This window comes from Durotheca rogersii (genome assembly GCF_024521655.1).
Source record: "Durotheca rogersii strain YMJ 92031201 chromosome Unknown GGS23scaffold_11, whole genome shotgun sequence".
In the NCBI taxonomy this organism is placed as follows: domain Eukaryota; kingdom Fungi; phylum Ascomycota; class Sordariomycetes; order Xylariales; family Xylariaceae; genus Durotheca; species Durotheca rogersii.
In genome coordinates, this window is record NW_026251242.1 from 760,107 (window position 1) to 785,344 (window position 25,238).

At 47.5% G+C, this 25,238-nt stretch overlaps 5 protein-coding genes across 5 annotated transcripts; 3 read left to right on the forward strand and 2 right to left on the reverse strand.

Annotated features, from left to right (window-relative positions):
• Window positions 1-11,112: 11,112 nt before the first annotated feature.
• GGS23DRAFT_569970 (Mis6-domain-containing protein) lies at window positions 11,113-13,889 on the forward strand. The gene is made up of 8 exons (XM_051516480.1): window positions 11,113-11,298; window positions 11,368-11,743; window positions 11,795-11,866; window positions 11,924-12,047; window positions 12,102-12,272; window positions 12,334-12,594; window positions 12,650-12,767; window positions 12,823-13,889. Exons 1-8 carry the CDS (start codon window positions 11,223-11,225, stop codon window positions 13,779-13,781), a joined length of 2,157 nt encoding a protein of 718 aa, XP_051371592.1. The 5' UTR covers window positions 11,113-11,222; the 3' UTR covers window positions 13,782-13,889.
• Window positions 13,890-15,554, reverse strand: GGS23DRAFT_569973 (P-loop containing nucleoside triphosphate hydrolase protein). Its single transcript, XM_051516481.1, has one exon. The coding sequence runs from the start codon at window positions 15,112-15,114 to the stop codon at window positions 14,245-14,247; it is 870 nt and encodes a 289-aa protein (XP_051371593.1). The 5' UTR covers window positions 15,115-15,554; the 3' UTR covers window positions 13,890-14,244.
• Window positions 15,555-15,776: 222 nt separating this feature from the next.
• Window positions 15,777-16,644, forward strand: GGS23DRAFT_73723 (uncharacterized protein). Its single transcript, XM_051521235.1, has one exon. The coding sequence runs from the start codon at window positions 15,886-15,888 to the stop codon at window positions 16,504-16,506; it is 621 nt and encodes a 206-aa protein (XP_051371594.1). The 5' UTR covers window positions 15,777-15,885; the 3' UTR covers window positions 16,507-16,644.
• A 210-nt stretch (window positions 16,645-16,854) lies between these two features.
• GGS23DRAFT_597192 (uncharacterized protein) lies at window positions 16,855-17,751 on the forward strand (the record flags this gene model as incomplete). Its single annotated transcript, XM_051518585.1, has 1 exon — window positions 16,855-17,751. The coding sequence occupies one exon, from the start codon at window positions 16,855-16,857 to the stop codon at window positions 17,749-17,751; it is 897 nt and encodes a 298-aa protein (XP_051371595.1).
• Window positions 17,752-21,165: 3,414 nt separating this feature from the next.
• On the reverse strand, window positions 21,166-21,967 carry GGS23DRAFT_73803 (uncharacterized protein). The gene has a single exon (XM_051521236.1). It carries the CDS (start codon window positions 21,856-21,858, stop codon window positions 21,319-21,321), a length of 540 nt encoding a protein of 179 aa, XP_051371596.1. The 5' UTR covers window positions 21,859-21,967; the 3' UTR covers window positions 21,166-21,318.
• Between the last annotated feature and the right edge of the window lie 3,271 nt (window positions 21,968-25,238).

Genomic DNA, 25,238 nt, shown 5'->3' on the forward strand with positions numbered 1-25,238 from the left:
TAAGAAATCGTTTATATACGAGGCGATTACGTCTTTTATTTCGGGTCTTATATAAATAACGTCGTTTAAGGTTAATAAAACGTAACCGTATTTCTTTAAAATGCCTTTTATACGCTATTACTACGCGGCTCTAGCTTATTTTAAGCTATATAACGGATTAATTAGCTCGATAATCTTCGGCTCGTCGTAATTATAAGTTTATTTCTCTTTCTTATAAGCCTCGAAATACTCCTTTAATATAAGGAACTATTTCATAAAGATCCTTTCGTTTAGCTTTTCGTTAAAGTAAGCGGTAATAAAATCGATTTAAAGGATATATTATTAATAAATAACGGCTAACGTTATTAGCATTTTCTACGATACTACCCTCGCCGTTATCGCCTTAGTTTCGTTATAATCGATGCCTTTTCTCTATATAAATCCTCGGGCGTAAATCCGTACCTTTAGTTTATCGAGATCTCCGTTAAATAGAAACTTTTTCTTTAAAACCTATTTAACGTCGATAAAATAGCCGTTAATTACTTCGTTCGGTTATATAAACTTAAACGTATTACGTTCTAGGTTTTTTCGGATCTCCTTAAAAACGGCTTAGGTCTAAAGATTACGCTCTAGTTCCTTTATTACCTCCTTAAAAAGCGGTTCGTTTTCGTTTATCCTAAATAAGCCTACCGTTACTAATATTATTTACTTATGGCTTTACTCCTACGGTACGGTAGTAAGCGTATTAATATAATATAGCTCCTTTTAAGGCGCGTTTCTAAACGCGATTTTAAGCGTATTTTATTCGCCTTTAGATATTCCCTTTAACTCGCCTTCTTACGAGCCGCTTAGCGCTAAGGCGGAGCGTATCTTATTTAACTTAGGTAGTACTTCTAATATATAAATCTAAGGTAATTTCTTCTTCGGGCGCCCTTTCCGGGAGCGTATTTTACCCTTATCTTCGTTTATAACGTTCTCGTCGACGATATTATTATCCTTATTACGAACGTTAATCGCCGCGATTTTCTTCCGATGCCGTAGCCGTTTCTAAACGTACTTAGGTAGGGACTTAACGACGTTCCTTAGGTCTAGGGCCCCTTCGGAATCTCTTAGTTCTTCGTAAAAAATAACGTAAGGCGTCTTTAAGAAACGACCTCCTTTTACGAGCTAGACTAAGTAGTTATACTTTCCTTCGTAACCCATAAGAACGACGCGGGCTTTACGTAGTTCTATTTTCTCGGAAACGACCCGATAACTTTTATCGATATAAGCTACGTAACGGTTACCGACGATACGTAAATACGCGTTATTAAATTTATAATTCTTTCCTAGCTTTATACCGTTTATAAATTTCTCGTATAGCGTAAGTTCCTTTACGAACGAAACGCTAGTCTTATTAATCGTATACGCCGTTACTACGAAAACGTAATCCTAGAAGTAAGTAAGGATCTTTATTTAAACGTAGATTATTTTAGTATCGTTTTATAGGAAGCGTATGCTTCTTTCCGCTACGCCGTTTTAATATTAGTTATTTAACGTAAAGGTATTTAACGTAATACCTTTTTCGTTATAAAATTACTCGATAGCGCTTATGCCGAACTCTCGGCCGCCGTTAAGGCGTAATATTTTTATTCGTCGCCGGTTCTTATCCGGGGCGCTCGGTAATGCCTCGAGTAATTAATAAACTCAGGTTAAGTAAGTTATTAATACTTATTAAGCCTTTTCTTTAGACTTATATTAAGTAAATTCTTTATTTCGGTTATCGTCGTTTACGATTAATATAAAATAACGGTAGTTTTCGATCGATAGAGGCTATAACTTTCCGAGGTCGTATTAAGTAATTTCCTTAAGAGTTTAGGTACGTTTCTAAGGATCCTTCGAAGGTATTTTAGTAATTTTTACCTAATTATACGCGTAATAAGGCACCGTTTTTATAAGTACTAGGTCTAAATCGATTTCTATCGATCTTTTAATAGTCTATATAAGTCTTTCCGTATTAAGGTAATAAAGGCGGCGATACTATAATATTAGCTACTTTATGATATTATCGTTTAGCTATATTAATATCGCTTATAATATTTCGCTAAGCTTACCGAATTAATACCTTAGCGCGTTTCCTTAGTATCGTTTAAAGGGAAGGAATTTCGGCTCCTCTTTCTTATATTTCTATAATAGGAAACCTCGTTTCTTAGGGTTTAAGGTCGTTAGGACGGTCCCATTAAGGTTTATAATATTATTCTTATCTAACTAGCTTCCGCTACGATAAAATAACTCTCCCGAGAAGATCTTAACTAAGAAGGAGTTAATAAATAACGTATAATTTAGCTACGTTTGGTTATATTTCCCGTCGTCGCCGGTAAGGTAATAAGTAGCCTTACTTATCTTCGTAACGTTTATAAGGCCTCCTCCTATATTAATAACGTAACCTAATAATAACGTTACTACCGTTCTCGGGTCTAGATCTCTTAAATCGTTCGTAACGTAAACGTTAGTTCCTATATCGAAAAATAAGTAATCCTTATAAGTATTAGCCCTTATTCCGTAGTTAATTCTTAAAGGCTTTATAAGCCGCTCGTCCTTTAGCAGATTAGCTATGGTTAGGTTATTACCGGGATTAATAGGAATAGGCTTTTATTTAAGGTCTTTCTTACGGCGTAATTCGTTATAAGCGTTTATTAGCCTAAAAAACTTTACCGTATCTATCCTCGTTCGATATATCCCGCCTTTATTATCGTAATAACCGAATTAAGGTAGCGTATACGATACGTACGTAATATATTACGTCGACGGTTATTTCGAACCGCCCCTTAATCCGCCGGGGATACTATCGCCGTTATTATTACCGCCGCCGTTATCCTTACCCTTTCGTTCCTTTAACGGTTTCGGGTAATCCTTAGCCTTATACCTATATTTCTTATAATTAAAGTAAAGGGGCTCTCCTTATTAGTTTTACGAGGGCTTCTTTTTCTTACCTTTTTTCTTACCTTAAGCGTTATTAGCCTAGTTATTATTACCGCCGTTACTCTTATTATCCTTATATTTATTAATCTTATTACGGAACTTTCCGCGGAAGTTATTAAGTACGTTTAATAAGTCTATAAGTTTCGTTCTAGTTATAATATTTACGATCTTAATCTAATTAATTACCTTATTTTATATATAGCTAAGGAATATCGTAATTTATTATTTTTCGCCGATTACGAGGCCGGTATTTATATACTAACGAACGGTTAATTATTATTTAAACGTAAACTCTACCGGGTCCTTACCGTCGTATTTTATTTTAATAAGTTATTTCTATAGCTCTTACTAACGAGCCTTTCCTATAAAGGTATAAGTTTAATCGAATATCTTTAATATCCTCGTACCTAAGCGTACGCCTACTATTAATTATAAAGGTTAATCCCGGTAAGTTCCGGCGATTACTTTCGCTAGGGATATTTCGTTTTATTTATCGAGTTTTATCCTTTTTCTATACCTTATTTTCTTTATAAAAAGCATAAATATATCCCGATATAAGCTTTAATTCGAGATTCCTTTAAAATAAGCGTCCTTATTAGGGTTAAAAACGAACTTTTTTTAATTAATCCTACCGTCTTTTTTAAACGCGGTATCCCTATTCCTATTCTTTATCTTCCGGTTACGTCGTTTATCGTAATCGGAGTTATTATCGGAAGAGCTTCCTAATAAGCTACTTAGGTTACGGCCCCGGCGGCGGTAGCTTTTACGCCGGATTAAGCGTAAGGTACGATAATAACGGCTATCCTCGCGGCTCCTACGGTAGTCCTTACCGTAGACTCGTTAAGTTTTTATAGCTAACTTATTTAATTTCTTCGGAGTCTTTAGGTTTTTAATATAAGGTTTATTCTTACCTTCGTTAGCGTCGGTAAAGTCGCCTTTTTTTATTAAATCGGCGACGTTTTACTAAGGTTAGCGATAGCTTCCTTACCGTTATTCGCTTATTATTTCTAACTTAGCTATTATTTCCCTAAGGAAATACTTTACGGTATTTATACGTTAGTTAATATACCCGGTCGTTTTACGTAAGCCTTCCTATAACTGTTAGTAGGTACGTACGTAAAGCAAAGTAAATAGTAAATAGTAATAAGAAAGATTGGGGGTAAGACTGGTTGTACTAATGTATCTAAGGAAGGGAAGCTATCTCCTGTTATAAGTAGAGGATTAGGCCGATCTTTATACGCCTCCTAATATTACGTAGTAGATATATAATACTTAAGCCTCCTTATTTTAACTATTAATTAATTATTACTTACTCTGTTTTCTTTTCGCGATTATTAATTAATAATTACGAACGGTTACTCCTTCTTTACCTATCCTTCTAACCTTAGGTTAATTTAATTAATTTCCACCAGGGTCCTTATAGCCTTATTTAGCGATGCCTTTATCATAATATCGGCGGGGTTATAACTTCCGCGGATCTACCGGATATCGTTAATCTCCCGATTCTTATACGATTACCTTAGTGCTATTAAGTCGATTATTAAGCGTTTCTCGTTAGTACTACCTATCTAGATTAGGTATTAATATAGCGACAAGGAATTAGTATATAATACTAAAGGCGCCCGAGGTAACTCCAGACGTTTTAGGATAGTATTAATTATATGGTAGATAACGTAGCTAATATCGTATTCCTAAACCATCCTATAGATCTTACTAGTAAGTACGCTCCGAGTAACCCTTTTGTACTTAGTTAAGGACTAGTAGACTATATTACCGACGATCCGTAGTTCATTATAGCCTATGGATCTTTCGTTTCCTAAAACGATAAAGTATCCGATTTACGAGCTTATATCGGTATTATTAGTAAAGGAGCCGTTAATAAAAATATATAGGTAGAGGTCCTAGGGGTCTAGGGTAACGTAATTAAGCCCTCGCTCCTTATTATTTATCTACCATTTAATTCTTACGTTAAAGGCCTTTACCTCCTTAGCTCCTAGGTTAACGTATTAAGCTACCGTTAAATAATCGAAGGCTACTTTAGGTTAATAGATCGAAGAAATATACGCTCTTCGTACCCGCTATTCGATAAACTTCTTAGTTACGTTAGTTACTTTTACGTCTAGTAGTCTTAGCTTCTCCGCTTATCCCTTCTAGGTTACGGTAAGTCCTTTTACGTAGATAGTAATACGTAAGCCGTTAAAGTCCTCGGTTATCCCTAGTTCGAGTATCTTTTAAGGCTTCGCTTTAATTCCCGCCTTCGTTAGTACCTTATCTTCTTATTCGAGGAATTCCTTTATACCGATATTTAAGGTATCGTCGGTTTAGAGACTAGTAACTCTAAAGGGTTACTCGGTACGCGTAACTAAAAGGCACGGATCGAACGCCGATGGTTCTATTTTTAATTCCTATTAATAATACCTTAAATAGATTTTAAACCAATAAATGCCTGCTTCTACGAGTCCGTATAACGGCTTAACGACGCGTAATAACGTTCCCTCGGGGTATTTATTTTTTAATTCCGATGGTAGGCGTACGAAGATCGTTCGTTACATTAGCGTTTTTAATTAAGTATACGCCATTATAATATCTCGGATTATTATTTTTATCCTAAGGTAGCGGAATATCGGGAATAATAATAGGATTAGCCTCTAGCTCGCTCTTTAAATGGTAAGGGCGTAAGTTATAATGGATTCTTTTTCGCGGTTCCTATAACCTTAGATTATTAATCGGGATTTCTTATACGGCGCTAGGATATTCTTACCCTTAATTTCACGGACCATGCGTAACTTAAAGATAATAGCTCCTTAATAAACCGTATAGTCGTATATTTCGGGTTAGAGGATGCCTTCGTCGAATAATACGTTTAACTCCTTTAAATTAAATGCCTTATATGGCTTACCGGGAGTAACGATCTTCCCCGTAACTCGTAGTTTTAATACCAGGGCGTAGTCGTTCTTTTCCTTCGTATTAAGGTATACGTCGGGTAGTATCTTATATTCCGTAGGGTCGAATTATAGTTTCGGAAGTTCGACCTTTAGGCCCTATCGTAGCTTCGTATTATCCTTAGGTTAAAGGTATAGTTTAACATAAGAACTCCTAAAGGTCGAGGTACCTCCTAACGTTATAACTATTACGTCTTTATTTATAACGGCGATAACCTTATATAGTCCTTTCCATCTACCTTTCTCCCGGAAGACTAAGACTTCGCTACCTAGTACTAGGAGGACTAATAGCGTTTTTAACGTATTTAATCCGTTACGCGTATTAAGGGCATCCCGTATAAACCTCTATACTTTAATCTTCTTAACTTCCGTTATTACCTTCTAAATTACTTAGGCTCTCTTCGTTTATAACGGGGTAAGTAGTAAATCTATATTAATCCTAAGGTATATCCCGAAAACGAATAACGTAGGTACTAAACCATTTAGGTTAGTAGTATCGTTAACGGCTTTAATTACTATCTAAAGTCGCGTTACCTTAAACCCTATAACTTCTTCCGAAAGGATCTCGTACGCCCTACGGATAAAACCATAGTACTCTTCGGCTTTTCCGATAGACTAATATACTTTTACTAGTACTTATTTACAAACGATTCCTATAAATCGTACCTCGTTATGAAATTCGGCGCTATCGAAGTTCGTACCGGCATCGTAGGTAATAACATCCGGAGGTCCTAAATACGTATCGATTTAGTATTACCTAAGTACCTCCTAGGTTTCCTTAGCCGAAACGTTCCGTATAAACCTTACTACTTAGAAATTAATCGCCGTATCGACTATATAGAATATTAATTACCCATCTAGGTATATAATATCGACGACTACCTCGTAATTAAAATCCATATTTAGGTCCTTTAAGGTAAACCTAAACCTTTATAGTAATTTACCTTTAACCTAATAATAATAATAAAATTTATTAATAGCCTCGAGGTCCTTAACGTCGATCTTATGTCCGGCTTTATCGAGTAAATCGTATAGCTTACTAACTAAAGGATACCCGAAGCGGGTATAAATACGTCGTAGTTTTATTTCCGTAAAGTAGGCTACGGCGAGGTAAGCCTCGTCGTAAAACTAGAACCAAGGATACCTTTATTTTCGTATAACTAAGATTATTATATTATCTTTCGAAATTAACTAATTAATAATATTATTAAGGTATACCCCTAGCTAGTTTATATCCTTAAGTAATAAAAGGAATAGGATATCTATTTCTATAACGTAAAAGTCGACGTCCTTAAAGGGGGTATTAATTAATACGGTTCCTAGCGATTTAATAAGTAATCTATCGCCGAATTAAATACTCGCCTCTTTCGCTCGGGTATTATCGATCTTAAGTTACCCGGGATATTTCCGGGCGAGGGCGAGGTATTATCCTTTTCTAGCGGTAAATATCCTTACTATACCTATATCCGATATAATACCTTAGAAGATTCCTCTTACGTATCGGTCGAGGACGAAAGATATTCCTAGTATTAATTCGTTAAAAGGGCTTAGGGTAATAAGTCGATATCGAAATACTTAGTTAGATAGGTAGGCGGTTATTATATATTATTCGTTATCGGACGGTTATCCCGTATTAGACTCGGCCTCCTATTCCGACTCCGATACCTCCTCTATATCCTTAATCCCTTCGTAATTAACTAGGAAAATCGCGTAATTACCCTTAGGTTTATCCTTACTAATCTTCTACCGCTTCCTTGCTTCCTTTTTCTCTTTCTCCGTATATTTAATAAATTAATACCCTTCCTTCTTACATACCTAGTATCTTCTCTTCCATACCCGTCGTTACCCGAACCGATCTTTCCTTTCCTTATCGCTATACTTCCTTCCCCTATCGTTACGGTAGTACTTACGGTCGACGTAATACTAGCTAGGCCCGTTACTATCGTCGTTATCGCTATCCATTACGAACTAACGTACTTCCTTTAAGTTTTCGTAAGTACTTATTAAAGTACGGAGCTTACTAATTATATCTTTAAAGCGAACCGATGGCTCGAAGAATACGTATTAAAGCTAAGAAACGTTACGATAAGCTCGGTAAACTACCGCGATAAGCTATTACTCGCCCTTAAAGTCAGGGCCGAGAACTTTTTAATATAAAACGAACTTATTTAATATAACTTAAAGTACCTCTAGGTCCGACTTACCTTCGTTATCTTTCTCGGCCTTCGTATTATAAAAGGTAATAGCCGTTTAATCGTAGTAATACTAGACCTTATTCTATTCCGTATTAAAATAACGTTCCATCGCGAGATATATATTAACGAAATATTAATATCTAGGGACGCTATATAGGAAGTAAATAGCTACTCTTCCTAATAGAATTATAAAGAAAACGGCATGGAATTATATTTATCGGATCCTAATAATATAATAGATATCCAAAAAGAACCTAAACTTATCCTTTAGGATATCGTATACCTCTCCCGTATAATTATTCTCCTTATTCTATGCCTTCTTAAAGTATCCTACGATAGTCGGGGGACATAATTCGTTTAATACTTTCGTAGGTAGGATATCGTAATAAGTCTATTCTTATTAATTACCTACGGACATAAGGGATTATCGGAATAAATCCGGCCCTAGTACGGGAAGCGGTAACGGCTTAGCTCCCGGCGTACGCGATTATCCCATCGGGAAGGAGGAATCGTAACCTCTTAGGACCTAACCGGGTCCTTATCCTTCGTTTAAATAACCTACTAGGAAAAGGAATTAATATCCTAAGGTCTAGCTAAGTCCTCGGCCCGGAATAACGTACTAGCTTCCCTAGGAAGGGATCGCTTTCTCCCTTACCCGCTCGTCCCTCTCTATTATTAAGTATAGCTAGGAAGGAGAAGGTAATATCCATAAGTTATATAGGTTATATCTAGCTTAAAAACCTAATAACGGGTACGGCGGATACGGCGGATATATCTAATATCCGTATAAAAAATACCCTTAGGATAAATACGGAAAATATAGATATCCGGCAGGAGAAAGGAAAAGCGCGAAGGGTAACGGCTATAGTAGTACCTATTAACGAAGTACGTTTAATTAGGAAAGGAAGGGATTATTAAGCGTCGATAAGGCATTAACCCGAAAAAAGGCGGAGGAATTAAGTTATTAAAGTTAATCGGTTCGAAGCGCTAGGAGGGATTCGTTAAGTAACGAACCTTATTAATTCTTTACCGATCCTACTAGTCCTACCGGTTATAGCCGTTCTAATATAAGAGGGAAATCTAAGCCGAAGAAACTATATTTAGGCGGTATTTCGAACTATAGGTTAATAGGAATAAACGGAGGGTTACCTCCGTAAGTAATTTATCGGAATAAAGCAGGGGTTTATTACTCTAATAACTCTACTACTACTCGACCGAACTATAACGAGGATAATCTACTACCTAATCGAACGGATACGGATATTAACGAATAAACTATTCCTTAGTTAGTTTCGATTATTAGCATTCGCTAAACCAACGCATCAAGCTACTTAGCCTTAGCCGTTTAGAATTCTTAGTAGTTCTAGGTCGGGAGGCCTTCCGCCCGTATTAATTCGGTAAGTTCTCGAGAATATTTCGCATTACTTCTTCCCACGTAGATCCCTTACCTTATTAAAGCGTTCCGTAGGAACGAGCGAAGGAAGGCGGGCATTAGCTTAAAGTCTCCTATACTATAGCCTCGAAACCGTTCCTAGTAATCGCTTAAGGTCTCGTCCGTAGTACGGACGTTAAAGGTACTAATATCCGCGGCTTCGAAATCCGCTATTATCATTAATACCTATATTATCTTTTACCGCAAGTTAACGACTTCCGCCGAGAATTATTACCATTTAACTACTTATAAGTTAAATTATGCTATTATTATTATTAGTCGTCCTATAATAAGTTTAAGTAGTTCGTAAAGGTTACCTACGTCCCTAAGGTCCCAACCTCCTAAGGGTCCTCCTAACGGTTCGCGTCTAAAAATAAGTACGGGAATAAGGTCTTTAGGTTCGTTATATTCTAGGCCTATTCGTTATCTACCGGCTCCTTAGGTTAATATTTCTAGCTATTTTCCTTCCGATATCTTAGTTATTATTAGGAATATATAATTAATAAGGTATTAATTTCGGGATATAATAAAGAAAGAGGTAAGGAAAGGATCGGTTTCGCGATTATAAAAGCTAATAAAAGATTTCTTATTCTACTAGTATCGCTTATATTACCACGGTAATAATAATTCTTCCGACTAAAGTAATAATAACTCTTCTAACCTTACTAATCTATATTACTAATTATCTAGTAACATTAATCAGTATTAATAGGTACGTACGTAAAGCAAAGTAAACAATAAATAATAATAAGAAAGATTAGGGATAAGACTAATTATACTAATATATCTAAAAAAGAAAAGCTATCTCTTATTATAGGTAGAGGATTAAGCCGATCTTTATACGCCTCCTAACATTACGTAGTAGATACATGGTACTTGAGCCTCCTTATTCTGACTGCTGACCAACCATTAATAACTCTTTACGTATTTTCTTACGGAGGTCCTTTAACGCGATATCTTACGTAGTTTCTTATTCGGTTCCTTCCTCGGCCGCCTTATCTTATAATCTCGTAGCTATCTTCGTAGTTATCCTCGTGATTTAATCGTTTAACCTATCGATAACCTCTCTCTACCGTTAATCGTAGTTATACGGTTACCTTAAGCCGCTTATTTATCGGAGCTTTCGTTACTTAATTACCTCCGTAACGTAAGTAGTTAAATAATAATAAAATAACATAATAATAAGCTTACGAAACGTATGAAATACTACTATATTGCTATCTAAGGAACGGGTAAATAGTTAATTAAATTATAGTTATCTACGTAGCCTTTTAAAGCCGTTTTACGTACCTTTTATATCCCGATTAGCCCTCGTTAGGGCAGGGCTTATCCTATAGCTATACGTAACCGATTACGTGCTTGCGCGCCTATAGTTATATGTGTATATAGGTATATATAAGTAGTACCTCTGAGACTGAGATATAGATAAGTAGAGCGAGCTAGCCTTACGCGGGACGGTTTACAGGGAATAAGTACCTACCTACCTATGTACCTAAGGGTTAGGTACCAACGGCTAAGTGTCTATTCGGTAGAGATGTGTTGTATAAGTACACGCTGCCCCATATTTAGCATTCTATCCAATCATCAGTCTTGGCTTGCTGTCTCCAGACCGACGCGTCCTAGCTTCCCGAAGAACGCGTTTGCCGCTCTGATGCCGAATGTAGGAGGTCCGACAATGCTGAAATAGTATCGTCAAGGCGCATTTAAGGCGCAATGTCGGCACAAGAAGATGACACCCAGATCCAGGGCGTCCGTGATCTTAGGGAAGCCATATCTGACGTGGTTGAAGGTACAGTTTTCCGACCTTAGCCCAATCGCCATTGGCACCGTAGGCGTCGACGCTGACCTTCGTGAAAAGCTTCAAAATTACCGCCGAAGCAGCGGAATAGCAACATAAAACCAACCGTGCAGAGGCTGGCCTCGTTGTCATACGACCAAGGGCTGCTCCCGGACGATCTGGGCCAGCTCATTAACCTGGTCACAACCCCGAATTTCCTAGACCAGGCAAGTCTCGGGAGTATTGTCCGGAATCTCTACCCGGCGACCACCGTTAGCGACGAGCCTATTGTGACCGTGGTCGGCGCTTTCGGCCACGGGAAGTTGAAGCCATCTCTCGCCATCCAAGGGGCACTCCTGAAATGGCTCATCATGATTCATCATGCCATAGAGAACCAGAAGCTCCTGTCGCGCGCTTATTCGGTTCTCTTCAACCTACTCGACACCGCTGCAATCAGGTTCGCCCGCCCGCGATTCGGTCCCGTTCGTTTTACTAACGGGCACTACAGGAAACCATTGTGTCATCTGCTGGCTCTCATTACCCGGCGTCGACACGTACGACCTTACCGCATCCAAAGCCTGTAAGTGGCGTCGACGTTTATGACGGTTAGGGATTAGATGAGCTCATGTCTTTCCAGCCTAGCCGTATCTCGGCAGACGGGGAATGACCCTGCGGTGACCGGACTACTCCGGGTTTTCAAAGACTACTATCCGGAGATTATTGTGGGCGAAGCGACCCGGGCTAGGGCGTTAGCTTTCCAGGCACGTTATGGGGAGTCCTCACAACGGAGAGAAGGAATCGCTAATATTATATAGCATCCTGATCAACAATGGCGCGAGAGGCTGGACCAGATCCAGCGGGCACATGCGGCACGAAATACGAGCAGATCGGAACGGCCATTAAATTCATTCCGGGTAGCCCGAAATCGAGCAAGTGGCAAGAGTTCTGCCCTCATCCCAGAGGTGCATACCTCAAATGCTACCGAGGTTAGTCATACTCTTGCTTCCTTGGGGAGAAGGGGGGTGTGTGATCTGACCATCCCCATAGAATTCCATCACGCTTGAGGAAATCGAAAACGTCGACGGCTTTGTCGATAACCTGGAGAGGATCGAGTTACCAAATCAATTGATCGCCGTCCTCGGGGACCCACTGCTGCAGAAGCTTCTGCTTCTGAAGCCACATGCTGAAGCCCACCAGAGGGCCGGCAGCTGGCTAGCTTCTTATGGGCAGGACCTTTTGAGCGGAGATTCCGGAGTAGATCTCAGCGGGGGCCTAGAATTGCTGAGGACTTTCGTCACCAACACTAAGGTATGTGAGGTCGTAGCCGTCGAACAAGCTTGTTGACTGACATGTCCGAATCTAGACCTTTCCCCCTGTTTTCCTGACTTTCTTTAGCGAATACCTCAAGATATGGGACGGCCGTGATAGACGTGATTCGGTATTGGTTATATTGTCACACGTACCATTACTCGAATACCGAGGTAAAGGCGTGGAGCAGTTCGGCCTGTTCCTAGAGAAATGCTAACATGGTCCTAGGACTCTATGATGGCATTCTCCGCCCGCTGGAGACCGCGATACTCGACAACACTGTAGATTCGCAACTGCAGCTACTTGGCTTTTATACGGCTCTAATTCAGCGTTGGACCGTATTCCTAGCGTCCCTAGACCAGAAGTCGGAGCAGGCAGCGGCCATCCTTACGGATCTCGTAACTCACGTAGGCGATCTTTGTCTGACGCTGGCTCAGACGTCGCCCACAACTTCTACCCACTCGAGGATCCTGGATTTCTATGAGCAGGTTGCATTCCTAGCCTCCGAGACCAAACTGCTAGCCCAGACTAGGATCATGATACCCCCTTCCCCGTTGGTTTACATCCTGAACTTCGCCTTGTCGCCGGCGAATGTTTCGCGGCTCTGTGCGATACTGTCGAAGTACAAAGAAGGATTCCAGAAGGCCATGGAAACGGCCCGTTCCGACTACACGCCGGAGTATATCAACGAGTTCAACGGCTTCCTGATGGACATATGCAATTGCATCTGGCGGTCGCGCGCGTTCAACCATCACGACCTCAACTCTCACGGCTGTCTGGTGCCCGAGCCGGTCGTCGCGAGTCTCACGTCGTACGTCAACGGCCTCAACATGGGCAGCTCCCTCCCGGCGCTGTTCACGCTCTCCTATTCGCCGACCTTGAGCCTGTCGGCGATAGCGTATTTCCGCGAGTTGGAAGACGAGGAGCTCGGGCGGGACACGGGAGAGCTCCGGACTAGGCATGCCGGGCCGGTGACCCGCTCCAGCCTGGCCGCGCTCGCCAGCAGCGGCGGACTCAAGATGGGCTGGGACGACTATCGCCTCGGCGTGCTCGCCTACCTAGAGCAGAAGGGCCTGGCCGGCGTCGCGCAGCTCATGTATAACACGATGACAAACGTGATGAAGAGGAGGTCCTCGATGATGCCGGCGGACTCTTCTGCAGCGCCGACACCGGCGGCTCGACCCTAACTGAGTCCGTTCAGCGTCGTCACCAGAAGAAATGCACTCCTCTTCCGCCCCGCAGAATAAGTAACGCATAAATAACGCAAATAACTCGCTTATACCGAGCACCGTAACATTAAACAGCGAGTTCGATGTGATTGTGCGATATGTGCTCTGGTCGGTTTTATGAATGCTATCTACGTTTTCTCCTCTGTTGAAAGGGGTATCTCAAATGTGTCTCTCAAATAGCACACACACTCCGTCTCGGGTTTCTCCTAATGCTGGGGGGGCCCTTCCCCCTTTTGAATTGCCAATCCGAACGCCTTGCCATATGTGCCTGTCGAGTCTTTTTTTTATCGTAGACTTCGTCTTGATGTTGAAGCAAAACGCCGCGTAATGCAAGTTCAGTACATCTATTCCTGGCCACATGACCTTCCCTCCCCCCCAAATCCCGTGGACACACCTAGGTAAGTTAAGGCGACCAGCCAGCCTACTTCGCCTTGCTCGCGTCCTCGAGCCCGTAGCCGCCCAGGCCGCCCTGGGAGTACGTCAGCCCCTCGGTGCCCATCTTGGCCTGGTTCCTCGGGCCGCGGTCCCTGAGGTCGGCACGCAGCCAGCCGAGGACGAGCTCGCCCAAGCGGCTGTTGCCGATGCCGGTGCCGGGGGCGGCGGCGGCGGCGGCGCGGTCGAGGAAGTCCTGGGCGGGGCCCCACTCGCGGATGGTGCCGAGGTGCATGTGGACGAGGTGGGTGGGCCAGCCGGCGAGGTTGTCGAGGATGTGGGTGGCGTAGACGACGGTGCAGTCGCGGAGGTCGGTCTCGCGCTTGAGCCAGGCGAGGAACTCGGCGCGGCTGAGGACGTCGAGGTCGACGGTGATCTCGTCGAGCAGGAGGACGGACCAGGGGCGGACGAGGCCCATGGCGAGCTGGACGCGGCGGCGCTCGCCGTCGCTGACGGCGTGCATGCGCCAGGCGACGTCGACGTCGAGCACGGCGACGAGCTCGTCGCGCCGGGCCGGGAAGGCGTCGCCGCCGACGGAGCGCAGCAGCTCGCCGACGCCGATGTCGGTGCGCACGATCGGGTTGAGCACCCACTCGAGCCCCAGGTAGGTGACGCCCTCGAGCCCGTCCTTGAACGGGTCCACGCCCGACACGCTGATGCTGCCGGCCGGCGCGAGCCGCTTCCCGGCCAGCAGCCGCAGCAGCGTCGTCTTGCCGGCGCCGTTAGCGCCGATGAGCAGCGTGCGGCTGCGCGGCGGCACGCGCAGCGACACGCCGCGGACGCCCGTCCGGTTGTCGGGGAAGCTGTACGTCAGGTCGTTGACGGCGATCTCGGGCGGCTGCTGCTGCGCGGACGCCATGGCGGCTGCGGGGTCTTCTCGCTTCCTCTCTTTTTTCTTTCTTTCCTTTTCCTCCTTCTTCTCACGCTTGTGCCACTCCGCGCTTTTCGTTCTCGTCTTCGAGCCGCTCTGCTTCTCGTTTCCCAGTCAATGGAGAGGGATGCTACTACGTCGCCGGTAGGTACTATATATATATTTAGAAATACGTTTGAAGGCGGCGGTGGCTCGGTGAGGGGAAGGGCGGCGAGCTAATTAGTAGGTACTAGACGGAGAGGGTTGCCGATGACGCCTTTCTGCTATGGCGGATTGCGGAGTCGGGCTGGCCACGTCGAGATGTTCCGAGAAGCTATAAAGCCGTGCGGCGATAGCGGCCATTGCAAGATACCTCTGTGCTGCCCGGCGGAGTACGCAGGAGATAGGTACCGTAGGTATCAGTTAGGGCGTCTAATGGAAGTCCGTATTACACACCTACCTGGGTACCTAGGTAGGTACCTCCTGACATCTTGGCCGTGAGGCATCTGTAGTAACCACGTTTACAGATGCCGCAAACTGCAGCTTCCCCTTAGATTCTCTCTGTTCTCCTCTTCGCTTACGTAAGTACGCATGTTATACCTATGAATCTTGGCACATGAGGTACCTACACCTGGCAGGTATCTGTTCCGTGTACCCCGCCCTATAAAGGTGGCTAGAAACGCGTGGAAGTACGCTCGGATAAAAGGTACCTAACCTCATCTGCCTGTACCACTTCCAGGCGGCTCGATTGTAATATACCCACCTAAGGTAGGTAGTTATATGTTACACCTCGAGGATCTCACTCCCACTCCTCGAGTTGGGTTTCTAGACCGATCAAGGACAGCTAGGGCTGACTATAGGAATCCTGCACTAAGGGGAAAAAAAAAGGAGAAGACTACTACCTCCTCCAAGGGCATTTGTTATGTCACTATCCTCTTTCTACCCAGGTACATGGAGATTTGTGAAGTGGGGATCTCCAGTTGGGTCTCTGCCTCATGCTTACCTACCTATACTAGAGAGTTGCCGCGGCTTTGCGAAGTTAACCTGCCCTTGAGTATCCGAAGGGCAAACGTTCACATCCGCCATGCGAATATCCCACCCCGGACTCTGTACCTACTTATACGCGATTTCAAGCCGGTGCCTAGGTATCTGTCTGTGCCTAGTCGCCCTCCGCCGTGTCGGCATCGAGCTCCTCGTCACAGCATCTCCGACGGAGACCACAAGTCTGGGGGTTTACATATCCCCCACGCTTATAAATCACCACTCGGCGGACTCCAGGTCTCCAGTTTCTCTAACGCACGCAATTCCCGGAAGTGCCGTAATTGGCCGCGGTGGTTCGGCGTAACGTGCCACCTCGTCGCCGTCCCCCTTCTGAATAACGAATATCAGGTAGGCATGTAGCGAGCCCGAATTCCAGGAGCCTGAATTCTACCATCTACGTCGTAATCGCATCGAGTCCCTCGTGACGCCCGTGGGTGACTGTAGGCCCTAAAGCCGTTGGCTGAGTCAGCCAACACCTACCTATTACTAATTCCTCTAGGGTATAAAGAACGGTCTTGCCTGCCTATCCCGTCTCCCACTACGACCCGGCAGTTACTGCTACGTAGTATTATTGAAGGGCCTGTATCATCTCGGAACGGCGTAGATCCCCCAAGTTCCCGACTGTCGAGCCTGCGTATGATCTTGTTGTCGACCGTCGGACCATCGCTCAAACGCGTCGCGGCGCCCCTGTTGACCCGGACAGCCAGCATGACGACGGCTGTATTCAGATACATCGACACGTCCGCCATCCCGCCGGGCACGCGGCCGTGGGTCAAGGTTGATGCCGACGCTTCCTCGTTCAAGCTCAGCGAGCACAAGCACGCCGTGGACAACCTGCGAGGGCGCGAGGGCGAGTTCACCATCGACAACTCCGGCTTCGCCGTCTTCCGCGAGCCGTCGAGCGAGACCGCCTTTACCGACGACGCCGCCATACGCGGCACCTACTACCGCGAGGTCGAAGCGCTGCTGAGGAAGCGCGTGCCGGGCGTTAAGAAGGTCGTCATCTTCGACCACACCATCCGCCGGCGTATACCCGGCGCCGCCCGGGCCCCCGTCCAGCAGGTCCACGTCGACCAGACGCCGCGCGCGGCCGAGGTGCGCGTGCGGCGCCACCTGCCTGCCGAAGAAGCCGAGGAGCTCCTCAAGGGGCGCTTCCAGATTATCAACGTGTGGCGCCCCATCGGACACCCGGCGAGCGACTTCCCGCTGGCCGTGGTCGACTGGCGCACGACGAAACCGGACGACTTCGTGCCTGTCGACCTGCTGTACCCCAAGCGCGAGGACTTCGCCGTCGACAGCGACGACCGCGGCAAGGAGGTGCTCCCGGACGAGTCTCTGCGGTACTCGACCGAGGGCTACGAGGTCCGCGGCGAGACCATGTCCGTCGCTCCCAGCGACGCCTACAAGTACTACTACCAGAAGGACATGACCCCCGACGAGGTGCTCCTGCTCAAGTGCTACGACTCGTGGGGAGATGGGGAGCCTCAAGGGAAGAAGGGGATCGCTCTGAGGACGCCGCATACGGCTTTTGTGGATCCCCAGACTCCGGCGGACGCGCCAGGACGCCAGAGCATAGAAATCAGGTGCCTCGTGTTCTTCAAATAGGGGGCGGGGGTGAGCGGGGGAGGCTTCGATGTTGTATGTAACCGATTCGGTACACTATCGATATATCTAGTCGACTTTTGTATGTAGCGGTCCATTGGTAAGAAAAGTCGTTACGTAGGGAATCTATCTTATCTCATGAGCCTGTAGAGCCCAGGAGAGAAATGTAGGCGTTTGTGCATTTTCGCGTAAAAAGAGTTAAGCCACTAGCAATCCAAGTTTTAAGTCGTCTGTCATACTTAGATCTAAGTCCAACGACAATCAAATCCTATTTCTCACGGGGGTTCATGTTTCAAGTTATACTCTGCCTTCGCCTTCCACATACCTATGACTCTCATTTATGACTTCGCGCACGACTTACACCTGTCGTCGACGGCAGTATGGAGTGGTACTTGGGGAAGGCATCATGCCTGCACTGTCAACTACAAGTGTATGAGCATGTCGTGTGTCCGCGTAATAGTTTGGGCCTTCGGAATGCGCGTCGCAGGACAGATTCAAGGTCCTCTCTTTCTTTATATCATGGAGGCCGTTCGCCTTTGTAGGATGTGTCCTGTTCTTACTCGTTCCCCGAGGCCTTATTTCCATTTACATATTACAGCGTCCGTCTTCTTAAGAGCATCCGTCCCCCCCAGAGCCCCTCATCGCGCTCTCCAGAGCATCCATCTTCTCCCGACCATCAATCATTCTCTCAACCCCCTTCCACCTACCAACCTCATCCAGTAGCCTATCGGCAACCACGCGCGGGCGCTAGGAAGGCGATACCCGCTGGTCAGTCTAACTTCGGTGTCATCCCGCCTCAGGTCCAGAATACTCCCACGTTCGACTATTATGGACTCGGAGGCGATCGGCCAGCCCAGAGTATCACCCCTAGGCGAGTGAGACTCCCTGGTTAACCTAACTACGGCGTCATCGTGCCCCAGGTCGGCGGAAAAGTCAAAGTTAAAGAGACGAGCCTTGCCAGTGACCGTGCTGCGAAGCGCGTTCGCACCTCCCAACCCGGTATTCCGAGTGCATCCCCAGTCACGACTCCCTACTCGAACGACACCAAATACGGTTACGACACTAGGTGCACTTACGACACAGGGTGTCCTACGAGGACAAATTCGAGATGGGGGGCCAGCCGGGAGAACCCACCCCCAGCAAGCCTCATCCCGGACTTAGAGACGGCTTCGGCGGCCCCACCCTATTCCAGCTGAGCGAGTGGGAGTGGGAACTCGAGACGCGGACCAGCATTACGACGTCCCACCGGAGGTCGTCGGCTGGTGGGGCAAGTTCACATGACTTGCCGGTCCGGAGCCGAGGTGTGCTGCCCCCCCTCGAGAGGTGCGGCCTTGCCAGCTCGGAAAGAGAAGATGTTACGTACGGAATCAGCCTTTATACGCCTACATCTGCAAGTCGTAGAATGTAGGTGCCTATGTTTTACGTAATAGAAGACGAGCAGCATGGACAACCGCCCCGAAGAGCGGGGCCGACGGAATTAGAGGTATTACTACGAGTCGGGTGGATGGAATTGGAGACTATACGGGTTGTATTAAGGGGCGACATAGATTTGGAAGCTGTCCCGGAACTCATCGAGGTAGCCTAAGTCCAACGTATACGGGATGGTTACGAAGGGTGGCTGATTAGACGGTTAACTCGCCGACCTCGACACTTTCGGTGAAAACAAGGGCCGAAGACAGATCCGTCACCCATGGTTTATCTTTCCTGGGAACGCCGAGCATCAGCAATACGCTACGCGGTTGGGAACCTCTGTAGCCATGGACATGAATGATCTTCGTAGGTCTGAACTCCGTCTGGCTGTGCAAAGGAAGGACAAAATCCACGCCAAGAGATAGGGCTGTGGACTTTCTGACTCTAGGTACGGCCATGCCGAAGTACAAAAAGGCAGAGGTGCGAGTGGTCCTACATATAAACGTAAAGGGACCCGCCCGGGGTTGTTCAGAAAAGGGGTGGGCGTTGATGAGGTTGTTCATTCCATCCCGCCCTCTACGAATTCTCAACGACTGTTTTTTTTTAATCTTTGACAACGGACTTACCTCCGTTGAGAGGTCTATTTCCAGCACACCTCCTACACGAAGGGTCTGTGGCTCTGCCACTTGGCTTCACGATATGTCCTGCGAAGCCCATTTACGCCCAGGCAACACCACGAAGGCCCATATTTCCGAGGTGGTGCGGCGCCGCTCTTTCTGCCCGTGCGTGGGGAGGAGGCAGCCGGGCGAAATGGGAACTGCGAAGACGTGTGTATAACCGAGGCCAGCGCGACACTGACACTTGGTGGAATAGCACGGGGCTGCTGGTAATCGTCGGTAATGGTGTGTCGTCGGAAAGCACTTGGAGGCGGCAGCAGGGAGAAAGGATGCTGGGCCCTCTACAACAGCTCGTCAAGCTGGGATGAGGGTGTCCCGGTAATATCTCTACACCGTACCAATGCCTCGCCAGCAACTGAGGTCAGCCGGATTGTCAATATCAAATGAGACTGGTTGTGAGCCATTCCCAAAGAGTGATCGCCACCGGATCAGGGGGTATGGGCTTACCGTTGTATGCGAATAGCTTCATCCTGAACGAGCAGCATATTATCTGTGTAGATAGCGTTTTCTACTGCCCGCTACCGGGGTAGTCGTTCGAACTCATATTCCCACGCCCTTTACATCTTAAGCCGGCTGGAACTGGGCACACAAACAGATCTCATTGCCACAGATTGAAGGTCTCCTGCCTAGTTGACCTCTAGGTATGGGTGGTGGTAAGAAATAGGGGCTCGCGAGGTCAAGCTATGGAACGCACACCCGTAACGGTGTCGCGAGACAAGGCTTGCTTGCCCCTACCACAAAATAGTCGGTATTTTGTCGTAATATATGAAGGTGTCTGAACAGGTAGTAATACCGGATAGGGAGGTGAAGGCGTTTACGTCGTCCTGCGATCTGTCCTTGACATGATAATATTTGCGAGAGTAGCTGGCCGTTCTCTATGCGAGATCTAGAATGCAAACATCGGACATGGATTTACCACCTATTATTCTGCCACATAGCACGTATTAACCACAGGAATAACGAATAATAGATGTTTTACCTAGAGGCTATTCCGCAGAGACGGATCTGGCCTAACGCATTCTCGTCCGCCACAAGATAGGGGGTCGTGTAATCCAACCCTGTCTGTATTGAGAAAGCGTCCACAAGCCCAATGTATACAACGACAGCATTCGAGTGATGAGAAAGCCGCTGTAGTCTAGTGTATGATGTAACGTAGACTTCCGAGTACAGCTGCGCATGCCGTATCACAGTATGAACCTACGTAGGCTTCAGGGCGCCCTTAACACGGACTTGCCAAGCTTACTACGCTGCTTGATTTGATGTCTGGGCGAAGATCCTGCCCGAATACATCATCTCTTAGCTTGAAGAAAACCTGTGTGCCGGTAACATCGGATCGTTTAGGGGGGAAGGGACAAGGGGAAAAATAAGAGGGAGGGGGCACAGGACTCTTCGTCAGGTTGGAATCCTTGTGAGGCTGGCGAACAGCGGGGATAGGTTGTTGTTGTCTTGATGCAGTATGACATGCGGTTTGCATACCGAGCATCTATGCCTGAATAGGACTATCTCGATCGCCAGCCTTCTGGGTACCGCCATGTGCCATAGCAGACTGCTCTCTCGGCCGATTAAAGCGACAGCGCGTGAGCAAGGAGCGGGGGAGACATGCAAGATAGGGGGTGCTGTCCACAGGATAGATGGATCGCCCGATCCTGACATGGATACCGAGTATGACGCCCTGCGCATGATAAAACGGGTCGGCGCAGACGCGAAGGGGCGGAGAACAAGGGGACCCGGATGCGCCCCGGGTCCAGTCTGATGTCAACGTTCCGTCATCACGCCGGATCGCGGATGACGAGTGAGGCCGGGGTGAGCCTCGGCGAAGGGTGGCGCTGGGATCTTGCGCTGCCGTCGCGTGATGCCGACAGCTCGGGGAATCCGCCGCTATCCACGATGGCGTAGATCGCCGCCCTGCTGTAGTCCACGTCCCCTCCTCCCTTTTGTCAGTGGGACACATCGTGTGAGATCGCTGCGAAGCTAATACGACAGGGTAGAGCCGCTTACGACGTCCTGATGCCATGGTCAGCATACCTATACGGCCTCGAGAAGGGAGAGGGGCGGGGGCACGCAAGTTGGGTACAAAAACAAAACGAACAATGATGATCACGAGATGCTGCGTACTGTCGTGGCGGAAGAGAAACAACAACGGGCGGGAAATGGGATAATAGGAGGAGCGAGGAAGGCGGATTTCGGTCGAGGTTAGCCAGTGCCGCGACAGCTGACATCATCTGACTCAACTGTCTTTGCCATGGGCAAAACGGTACGTCTTCCGTGCGTCTACGCGTTTACGTATTTACGGTGTCTAATTGGAGTGCGCTGTTCCGGTTTGCCGGTATCGACGCTGGCCTTCCGTTTCGAGCAGGGTGACTGAGACACCTTTCCCTCCCAACCAAAGCCTGCTGTTCCCGAACATTTCCGGCCCTAGAAGGCGGTACGGCTCCAGCAGTTGGCTGTGAGGCACGTATTCGCGTATAACACTCCCACGCTGCACAGGAAAGTAACCGTACGCGGGAAGATATTTACAGGTTGGATTAGGTATTAGGTAGGTAGGTAGGTAAACGGTATATGAAAAAGGGGGGGTGGGGTTGGTTCTCTTCTCCCTGCAGGGCGTATTACGAGGCGGCTTGACGGTGGATTGTACCTAATGGGACCTATATATCTCTACCCCTACCTACAGATCAGTAGGTTACTTAACGAAGGATAGGTTCGATTCCTAACAGCGCTACTTGGTAGCCTTCGCTTAGGTACTTAGCTCATCTCCTACCTACCTAGGTACCGAGGTATTAAATTACGAGGTGGGAAAGCCGCATTCTAACAGGTAGGTACCTACCTATGATATCAGTGTGCTGCCTCCTCCTACTAGCATACATAAGCCTACACGTATTAGGTGGGTATCTCCTATATTACGCCCCGACGTGCAGGAACTTGCATAAAACTACCTAATCCTTACCTTAGGTGCCTATAATGTATGAGACAGGTACCTATATCTAAGAGGTAGTCTATGGATGTAGGTAGGTAGGTACCTATATAATTCGGGCGCTACAGGTAGATCGACGCCGCCACCTCCCTCTGTTGGTCCCAGCCGCGGCAAACAACATCGTGTCCATCGCCTGCCCTGCATACGTGTATGGCGTTGGGATGCGTCCCCCGTCTCGAAGGGATCCTTCGTTTGCAACCATACCGCATGTAGATCTGCGCCGCTCCTCCGGTCTTGGACCCCTATTTTGGGAGGGGGGGTTCTGCGGCTAAAGGTTGAGCATCGTCTACAGGCTCGCTTGCTCTCGCCTGCTCCTCAGCTGGCTATGTATTCTCAGCTGACGTGCATACCGCATCCCGCGTTCCACATAGCGCATTGCTTGCCGTCTACCGCATCTTGCATCTCACACATACCCCCTTGACTTGAGCCGGTGGGATCCTATTTGAAGGCGCGCCGCGGCTTGGGCGTGGAGGCGCACCTGCAGATCTGCTTTCTATATACGCGCACTTACAGCGCCCGGGGCTTGACCCAGTCCGACGGAAAGGGGAGGGAGAGAAGGGTCCCAAGTTCGCACATGCAGGCACACGCAAGGAAGGGAATCGATGCGCGGGAACGCGGCGAATGGAAGGACGGAACAACGCGTCGACTCGAGTGAAACTAGGCGTGAAACCACGGGTTGCAATTCCGTTGTCTAGTATCCCGTGGGGGGGGGGGGGGGGTGGTTACGTAGAGAGAAGCTTCGAGAAGACCAGTAAGAGTAGGAAGAGGGGGGTGATCAAGAAAGGGAGACAAGAGAGCGCGGAGCGCGAGCACGAGCACAAACACAAAGCCACTTGCTCGCCCGCGGCCAACGGAGCCGCTTGGCTTTGGCGCGATTCGCAATAGTGGCCACCGGCACTCGACATCGGGCCAGTGACGGACCCCGACAGATGCTGAACGACGTACGTACGGTCTTATCGAGATATTCCACGGGCCCTGGCAATGGCAGTTAGCTGCTGGCGGCGTGGTTTCTTCTGACTGGAGGTGCTAACAATAGGTAGCTTCTAATATCCTCTCCTTTCTAGGCATTGATTTTGCACCGTTTCACGCTATCGATACTCTCGTATCGCTCACTACTGCTGTCGCGTAGAACCGGGCAGACTTGTGGGAGTGCCTTGATAGGGGAAGGGGGAAAACAGCAGGTCCTGGCTCTTCCACGTTTGCGGGAATTCATCTGTCCAGCGCGGCACGTGTCGGAAGTGTCTGGGCGGACCGGGGTCTTAGCGAGACAGCCGATGACGTCACGGGCGTCTCCGTGTCGAGCCAGGGAACTCGTCGGCAGAGGAAAAGGGAACGAGGTGCGAAGTTGTCGACGCCGCGGAGGCAATTCGACGCGTGCCCTTCTCGGTCGACGGCGAGAAGGCTTCCCACGTAACGCCGGCAGGGGGTATGCAGGTTATGCAGGTTATATGCCTTATGCCTACAGCTTATACACGTTATACAGCTTGGTTGCTGGAATTGTGCTCAGGCAGCGCGCTGCTGTGCAAATCCAAATCCCATGACTGCCGAATTACGTAGACACCTACCTTACCTGTCGACAACCGGGCCCTAACCGTCTACGCTGGCCTGGTATCCGTCCCTCTCTGCTCTCTCCTCTCTCCTCCATTCCACACCCTCACGTCCGCACCCGCGTCCACATCACACGCTTACACACACGTATACGCGCGCACGTAGGTATTCGCGCACGTAGGCATGCGCGCCAGAAAGGGGACCTGCGCCGACGAAATCACCTACCACGTAATCACCTTGCCTACACTCCACGAACTATCCGACCTGCCTGCCTCTTCGACACCACCTACGTAGCCTACCACCTACCTACCTGGGTAACATGCGACGCGGCAACCAGCGCAGGCCGCCCCCGACGGGCCTCGACACTGTCTCGGTAAGGTTGTCGAGACGGTGGCCAATAGAGTGACATCGGTCGTGGCTGCAGAGGTCGAGACAAGATCGCCAGGGTCTTCCCTAATCGTCCGAGTGGAGCTCCTCATCTTCCTCACGGGAAGAGACAGACATGGCATGACGGCTCCTCGTCCCTCTTCTCTCCCGCGCCCCCCCCCCCCCCCTCCGCTTCCTTTGTGACCCCCTCCCCCTCTCCCCCCCTCTCCCCTCCTACTCTCCCCTTGCCTTGCTCCCTCTCCTCCAACGGTGGCCGGATGCAGAATGACATGCCCGTTCGACCTGCACGGTGCCCCTTTCCACCCCATGTCGCTGGAGCTAAGGGCCAGGAAAGGGTGTAGCGCTATGGTCAATCTACTACGGTCGTGGCGAGTCTCTGCCAGTCTAGAGGTGCACAACACATCATCAGCCTTGCTCGTGGCGAGAGTCTAATGGCCTCGATCTTGGCTATTGGCCAGTCGTTTCTCACTTACGCCATAGTCTGCAAGTATGCTTCC

Excerpts from the sequence above, each read along its gene's own strand:
- GGS23DRAFT_569973 (XM_051516481.1), bottom strand. The coding sequence starts at position 15,114 with ATGGCGTCCGCGCAGCAGCAGCCGCCCGAGATCGCCGTCAACGACCTG.
- GGS23DRAFT_569970 (XM_051516480.1), top strand. The coding sequence starts at position 11,223 with ATGTCGGCACAAGAAGATGACACCCAGATCCAGGGCGTCCGTGATCTT. Across the intron at positions 11,299-11,367 it reads CATATCTGACGTGGTTGAAG|CTTCAAAATTACCGCCGAAG; the intron begins GTACAGTTTTCC and ends CTTCGTGAAAAG. Across the intron at positions 12,273-12,333 it reads ATACCTCAAATGCTACCGAG|AATTCCATCACGCTTGAGGA; the intron begins GTTAGTCATACT and ends CCATCCCCATAG.
- GGS23DRAFT_73803 (XM_051521236.1), bottom strand. The coding sequence starts at position 21,858 with ATGCTGACCATGGCATCAGGACGTCGTAAGCGGCTCTACCCTGTCGTA.
- GGS23DRAFT_73723 (XM_051521235.1), top strand. The coding sequence starts at position 15,886 with ATGTTACACCTCGAGGATCTCACTCCCACTCCTCGAGTTGGGTTTCTA.